This window comes from Acipenser ruthenus, chromosome 43 (assembly GCF_902713425.1).
Source record: "Acipenser ruthenus chromosome 43, fAciRut3.2 maternal haplotype, whole genome shotgun sequence".
Taxonomy (NCBI): domain Eukaryota; kingdom Metazoa; phylum Chordata; class Actinopteri; order Acipenseriformes; family Acipenseridae; genus Acipenser; species Acipenser ruthenus.
Genome location: NC_081231.1, coordinates 314,174 through 321,622, shown reverse-complemented (window position 1 = coordinate 321,622; position 7,449 = coordinate 314,174). Strand labels below are relative to the sequence as shown.

Genomic DNA, 7,449 nt, shown 5'->3' with positions numbered 1-7,449 from the left:
GTTTGGAACAAAGACCGGGAGCAGAAGGGGTCAACTGTGGCCTACCCCTGATCTGCACGGATATTTTTGGCATTCAACAAAATCGAGAAAAAAAAAAAAATACAACACAGCAAACCAACACATAGATTTCAAATCTGACAAACTGGAGTTGCAAGCTTATAGAAAAAAATAAATAAATGAAACTGAACTCATCCCTACCATTTCCTTTACAGCACGTCGCTAGAATCAGGCACACGTGCAAACAGCCTCCGTTTGAAACCCCACCCACCTAACCAGCGCTTCCCAAACCCGGTCCAGGGGCCCCCTCTGCTGTGTCTGCTGGTTTTTCATACCCACTGAGCTCTCAGTTACTGAACTGGAGCTTTTACTGAACTGTCGTTAGCTTAAATTAGACATTTTTTTCACTCTGTTTTCAGAGCTTAAAAAAATAATAATAAATAAATAAATAAAAACAGGTTGCAAAGTTCAAGTTAGCTGTTTAAGAGCTGAAAAACAAACCAAAAAAAAAAAAAAAACGTTGCAGAAATGAGCTATAATAAAACTGTATAAAGTAACAGACTCTGCAACTGTTTAAGAGCTGAAAACCATTAAAAAAAAAGGTCTAATTAAGCAAACTATCTTTTCAATTAAGGGTCTAGTTAAGTAATTGAGAGCTCGGTTGGAATGGAAACGAGGGGGGGGGGTCCAGGCTTGGCACTGCCCTAACTGATAAGCAGATTCAGGGGGGGGGGGGGTTGCAGTGCAGGGATGGGAATAAGACTCCTGTTGCATAGCAGTTTGATCCAGTCCTGCTTTGACTACCAGACCCAATGTGACACAAACCTGAGCTTGTGACCGATACACACTGCGGATAATCAAGCCGATAGTAAAAACCTGTGAAAGGAGGAAACTGCTATGCAAAAGGAGTCTTCAATAAAGTGTATTTAAAAAAAAAATAATAATAAACAGGTGGCCTGCTCCATTAATTTGGTAGAAGTGACACGTGTTAGATTGCTGTGTTTATTGGCAAGCACAGGCAAGGCAAAAACAGCCACAAGGTTACGTTTACAAAGCGTTTTGCTCCAGTGAAAAGTTTGCTCGAAAAATTTGGGAGGGACCCTCGCACGACAATCACGTCTGTCTGTCTGTCCGTCCGTCCTGATAAACTAGCTCGACTTTGATCTCCAACATCTGTCACACACTCTTAGACTCCTATATATTAGAGGTCTCGCATCACACGTGGGTACAATGCGATAAGCTCGAAACGTTTTGCTAACACTTGTAACCTTTCACATGCCCCCCCCCCTCCTCTCTCCCTCACTGGGGTCTGTGGAAGATGGGGTCAGTCTCGGGGTCCCCTGTGCCGGTCAGCTGTGTGAACTGCGTCCCTCGCTTCTTCTGGATGATCAGCAGAACCAGAGCCACGACCCAGAAAAAGAAATTCACCCAGGCAGAGACCTGGCAAGCAGCAGGGTTTAGATTATTATTAATGAGTCGTTTATTATTATATTATTATTATTATTAATTTAGCAGACGCTTTTATCCAAAGCGACTTACAGAGACTAGGAGGTGAACTATGCATCATCATCAACAACTGCTGCTGAATAATGTTCCCTTGTTAACATATTGAATTCCACCCCCTCTATATAGAATGAACTCCCTCAGCTTCATAGAGTCCAATGAAAGCTGCTGAATAATGTTCCCTTGTTAACGTATTGAATTCCACCCCCTCTATATAGAATGAACTCCCTCAGCTTCATAGAGTCCAATGAAAGCTGCTGAATAATGTTCCCTTGTTAACATATTGAATTCCACCCCCTCTATATAGAATGAACTCCCTCAGCTTCATAGAGTCCAATGAAAGCTGCTGAATAATGTTCCCTTGTTAACATATTGAATTCCACCCCCTCTATATAGAATGAACTCCCTCAGCTTCATAGAGTCCAATGAAAGCTGCTGAATAATGTTCCCTTGTTAACATATTGAATTCCACACCCAGCGCTTTGTAGTTTTCCCCTGTATACTTAACTGAAAAACTGAAACTGAAAAATGTGGCAAAACATGAAATTCTACTGTACTACTATTATGGCTTCCGGAAGAGACTTTTGCGACATCACTTTTTGTAGTTTCTTTGTTTACGTGATGTTAAATAAAAGATCTAAAATGACGTTCATTCAGTTTTTTTCTTGTCTCAATCCTAGAATTCTAGGTGTTGCTAAACTTTTGGCCACAGATGTCCATCGCAATTAATCTAGTCCCACTGAATCGAACGGAAATAATCCTTTATTTTATTTATTTATTTATACTGTGAAAGAAAACACAGCCCTAACTATCACACTTCATATAGATTAGAAACATGCACACGATACAGAACTAAGCCTTTAACGTCATTATAAAATGCTGCTACAGGGGGGTAAGAACTATTTCATCAATCTACATGTTTTCTAACATTTTTAAAGATGTTATTGTTGTTTTATTATTATTAGTAGTAGTGTTATTATTATTATTATTATTGTCTTGACATGCATAACCGCTCAGCTTCAGCTGTGCAGTTCTGCGATAGACCCTCCTTTATATCCAGACCACATCTGTCACTGTGCAGAAAACAGCTGTCGCTCGTGATGTACTTATTTTGTAACCCTTTGCGGTCCATGTATTCAGCACATCTCAAGGCGTGTCAGGTCCAATTTATTTTCACACGCGCAGTTAATTTTAGACGCGCTGTTTAAAAGTATTTTTTTTCAGTCAAACGGGTTTAAAAGGCCCTGCATATCAACAAAGCACTCACTAGGCATCTCCAGCCCCGCCCCACCCTTTCGTTCACTATCGCTTTCATCTATGTAAGAAATAAATAATAATAATAATAATAATAATAATAATAGTCGTACATACCGATAAATCATCTCCGGATCACTCGTTTTATCACCAAACTCCTCAATAATGCGACTCAAGTCATTATTTTATTACTATAACATCTCAAAAAAGCTCTGCAAATGTCTGTGTTGTTCTCTGTGCGCTGATTCAGTAACAGCCAGCTTGTTTCCTTATGACCGCCCCTATGTAACGCCAGGGGCATGTATGACTATTCATGAGATACGCCTTTTTTTTTTTTTTTTTTTTTTTTTTTTTTCGACTTGTCTCGGCTCCTGTCGCTCCTACTCGGCCGTTGAATGGTTTTCTCGACTTTTTCCGGAGAAAAAACGACTAGAAACCCGTTTTTTGCGTTTTTCTGATGATGTCGGACAGGGTCCGACAATGGACCGGATAGGAATAATTGCAATGTCGGACCAGGTCCAACAATTCCTGTTATTGATGACTTCAATATGACCGCTGGTGGATTTGTAAGCGCTTTTAACATAACGTTGCTTAGTTTCTCTTGTGGTTGTCATTGCTTTATGATTCAAAGTGTGATGATTGTGGATACAATACCAGTGAAAGCTGATCGCTGCCTCGCTATTTAAATTAAATTACCTGTGCATTGTGGAGGCTGGTGTAGAACGGAGATGATTTGTGAGATTCACTCCACATCAAGGACTGAGCTGCCTGACAACTGGAATAAACAGACAGGAGAGAGAGAGAGAGAGAGAGAGAGAGAGAGAGAGAGAGAGAGAGAGAGAGAGAGAGAGAGAGAGAGAGAGAGAGAGAGAGAGAGAGAGAGAGAGAGAGAGAGAGAAAGAGAGGTCAACTCGGGGATGGGAATGAGACTCCCGCTGCACAGCAGTGTGATCCAGTCCTGGTTTCACTGTGAGTTTAATACTCAGACACACCCTGAGCTTGTTAGCTAGACACACTGGGGGCTGATCAAGCTGGTAGCAGTGAAACCTGGACTGGATCACACTGCTGTGCAATAGGAGTATTATTCCCAGCCCTGCGGCTTGAAGCATTAGCAACAAATGCGAAGGCATAACTAATAAAATAATAAAAATTAATTAAAAGGAATAAAACTATTTGAATGTAATATGCTAGCAAATGTAGTGAACTAGATAAATAAAAAAATGAAAATGAAAATTAATAAACGGTTGTTAAGATTTGAAACAGGGGTCTGGTCTCATCAAAGCAAAGCATTCAATTCCACGTTTAGCTTAAATCCTTCGACATTTCAGCGGCCCGCCTCATTGAATTGATCCAGTTTCTCCATTCAGCACTAGTGCTCAGCAGTCATGAATGGAGCTCTCACCTCTTTACAGCATCAGCCTTAGTGACGGACTGACACAGACTGCTTAGTCCGATGTTCAGGATGCAGCCGGTGACAAGCAGGAAAAACAGGAATGTGGCAGCGATGGCGAGAGAGACTGACATCCACACGGAGCCCCTGGAGAGAGAGAGAGAGAGACTGAGACACAGAGACTGACATCCACACAGAGCCCCTGGAGAGAGAGAGAGATACTGAGAGAGAGACACTAAGAGAGAGAGAGAGACTGACATCCACACAGAGCCCCTGGAGAGAGAGAGACACAGAGAGAGAGACTGAGACACAGAGAGACTGACATCCACATGGAGCCCCTGGAGAGAGACAGAGAGAGACTGACATCCACACAGAGCCCCTGGAGAGAGACACCCTGCATACACGACCAGGGGGTACTGGTGATGAGGAGGGAGGGAGGGAGGGAGTTATATCGTTCAAAGGGAAGGGAACAATGGTTTTTTTGTGTTTGTTATGTTCTGTAATTGTATTTCCGTTTTATTATTTCTGTTTTGTATTATAAAAGCTTTGGCAATACCTGAGCGCTCTCGTCATGCCAATAAAGCATTTTTGAATTGAATTGAATTGAATTGAGAGAGAGAGAGAGAGAGAGAGAGAGAGAGACTGAGACACGGAGAGACTGACATCCACACAGAGCCCCTGGAGAGAGACAGAGAGAGACTGACATCCACACAGAGCCCCTGGAGAGAGAGAGAGAGAGAGAGAGAGAGAGAGAGAGAGAGAGACTGACATCCACACAGAGCCCCTGGAGAGAGAGCGAGAGACACTGTCATCCACACAGAGCCCCTGGAGACACAGAGAGAGAGACACAGTCATCCACACAGAGCCCCTGGAGAGAGAGAGACAGAGAGACACAGAGAGAGAGACTGAGACACAGAGAGAGACAGAGAGACACAGAGAGAGAGACTGAGACACAGAGAGAGAGACTGAGACACAGAGAGAGAGACTGAGACACAGAGAGAGAGACTGAGACACAGAGAGAGACAGAGAGACACAGAGAGAGACAGAGAGACACAGAGAGAGAGACTGAGACACAGAGAGAAAGACTGAGACACAGAGACTGTCATCCACACAGAGCCCCTGGAGACACAGAGAGAGAGACAGAGACACAGAGACTGTCATCCACACTGAGGCCCCCTGGATAAAAATAATGACCTCAGTGCATCGTTACAGCCCTGATAAGGGGATCACAGCTGGTGACGGACGAACGGGGAGGAGTTACCGTTGGACCTCATCGACACAGCTGGCGTAGATCCAGTACAGCACCACAGAGAAGCAGTAGATGGAGATCAGGACGGAGATGGCAGAGACGAAGTAGCAGAGAGAGGCGTTGCTGGAAGAGGACACGGAGAACTCCGTGGAGGTCGCGTTGTAGCTGGCGGCCCCGTACAGCATGCAGCGCCCGGCGAACTCCCCCTGCAAACCACGAAGCAAACCCGCTAATCACAAGCACGGAAAACAAGGACTCGGTAAGCTTGGGGGGTCCTGTGGTAAAAGCAACGCTTCCCCCCCACCCCCCAGGTCCCGGGGCCCCCTCTGCTGTGTCTGCTGGTTTCCATTCCAGCGTGAGCTCTCAATCACTGAACCAGACCAGCTCCCATTGGAGAGAGTCCTGGTTTCACTAGGAGTTTAATAATCAGACACAACCTGAGCTTGTTAGCTAGACACACTGGGGGCTGATCAAGCTGGTAGCAGTAAAACTTGGACTGGATCACGCTGCTGTGCAATAGGAGTCTGATTCCCATCCCTGTATTACGACTCCCACTCCTATCTTCTTAACTGACACATATCTTCTTAACATACCAGCATGGTATGTTATTGATGCCGTTTCACAGGCTTAAACATTAGCTAGATTTACAGCACGGGGTCTTGTGACGGTACAGCCCAGTATTGCTGAAGTCGTGTTTCCTAGCCTTGTGTGCGCTTTCGTTTTGTTTAAAAAGTCTTTCGGTTTTCTTGCTCAGACCTGACCCTGCTAGCATCTGACACGAATTAGGGGTCAATTATCAAGCGAAACCCTTTCTGTCACATGATGTAAAAACACACACACACACACACACAGGGCAGATATAGAGACAGCGGCTAATCTAGGTTCAAATCCATAAATCTTGAGTTGTTTCCAGAAGCTTACGTTTCAGCCTCTGTCCACACGTTTCAATCGTGGGCGTGTTGCCAAACCACGCAAGTCTTGTGACACTAATTTAAAAACGGAACTTAACAGAGTTTGTTTTTAATGCTTCTGTGAAGTTAACCAGCATTACCTCGATGTTTTATTTTGAAACGTTATAACATTTATATTAAATAAATAAATAAATAAATAAATAAATAAATAAATAAATAAATTAGGGACATACAAATGATTTGACATTATTAAACAACACAATGACACAACACAGCATATACTGATTAAAAAGGGCGCTTAGACCGTTTTTTTTTTTCTGTATCTATTAAAACAGAAAAATACAAATTGACATATACGGTTTGTCTAACTTACTTTGTGACGATGCTTGGAAAAAAAAATAATAATTTCACTCTAAGTAACCCGGCCAAGTTTTTACGGTCGGCTTCAGTCTGAAAACAAGGACTGTACATGAAAAAGTTAGTATTATTGATTATAAACACACGTTTATTCCTGTGTGTTTGTTTTGTTTTTACACTTAAACAAGCGCAAACTTTAAAGTTTTCGGTGTGGGAGTGGGGCTGGGGGGGCGTGAAGTTCAGTCCACGCTGACGACCGTGCCTTCTTCCCAATAACTCAATAAAAGTTTAAACCCGCTTGGAGACACGCCGGTGCCCGGTTACCGACTCACCTGCGTTATGGTTACCGAAGCGGCCGTGATGATCCCGCAGATAAAACACGCCGCGTACAAAACCAACTCCCCGGCCAGCAGCCACGGAGCCATTTTACCAGGAAGCGAGAGAGAGGAGGAGGGGAGGGGAGGGGAGGGGAGGGGGGGGGGAGGGGGGGGGAGGGGAGGGGGGGGGAGGGGGGGGGGGGGGGGGGGGGGGGGGGGGCGCAGAGACGTCATCACCGACCTAAAACGTGCATCGAACGCATGGAAAACACGAGCCGAGTTAATAGAAGCAATTTGGGGTACCCTTGACCCCCCCCCCATCCACCGCTTGGACAGCTGTGCCTACTTGTTTTTTAGCTGGGCAGGGTTGCCCCAGTGGTTTCTTGAAACTTGTCTTGTGTGTTTGATATCTCTACTTTAAATGGCTGGGCACTTTCGATAACTTGGCCTTTTTTTTCTCACATTTCCAAT

At 44.2% G+C, this 7,449-nt stretch overlaps 1 protein-coding gene across 1 annotated transcript; it reads right to left on the bottom strand.

Annotated features, from left to right (window-relative positions):
• Positions 1-922: 922 nt before the first annotated feature.
• LOC117967731 (transmembrane protein 179B-like) lies at positions 923-7,106 on the bottom strand. Its single transcript, XM_059012150.1, has 5 exons — positions 6,994-7,106; positions 5,406-5,599; positions 4,157-4,291; positions 3,451-3,529; positions 923-1,437 (listed from the first exon to the last, which is right to left on the bottom strand). Exons 1-5 carry the CDS (start codon positions 7,084-7,086, stop codon positions 1,297-1,299), a joined length of 642 nt encoding a protein of 213 aa, XP_058868133.1. The 5' UTR covers positions 7,087-7,106; the 3' UTR covers positions 923-1,296.
• Between the last annotated feature and the right edge of the window lie 343 nt (positions 7,107-7,449).

What these genes read in the sequence shown, in the direction of transcription:
- LOC117967731 (XM_059012150.1), bottom strand. Translation starts at nt 7,086, where the DNA reads ATGGCTCCGTGGCTGCTGGCCGGGGAGTTGGTTTTGTACGCGGCGTGT. An exon ending in CTTCGGTAACCATAACGCAG is followed by an intron (nt 5,600 to 6,993) that starts GTGAGTCGGTAA and finishes CGTGGTTTGCAG; the next exon opens with GGGGAGTTCGCCGGGCGCTG. An exon ending in AAGGCTGATGCTGTAAAGAG is followed by an intron (nt 3,530 to 4,156) that starts GTGAGAGCTCCA and finishes TGTTTATTCCAG; the next exon opens with TTGTCAGGCAGCTCAGTCCT.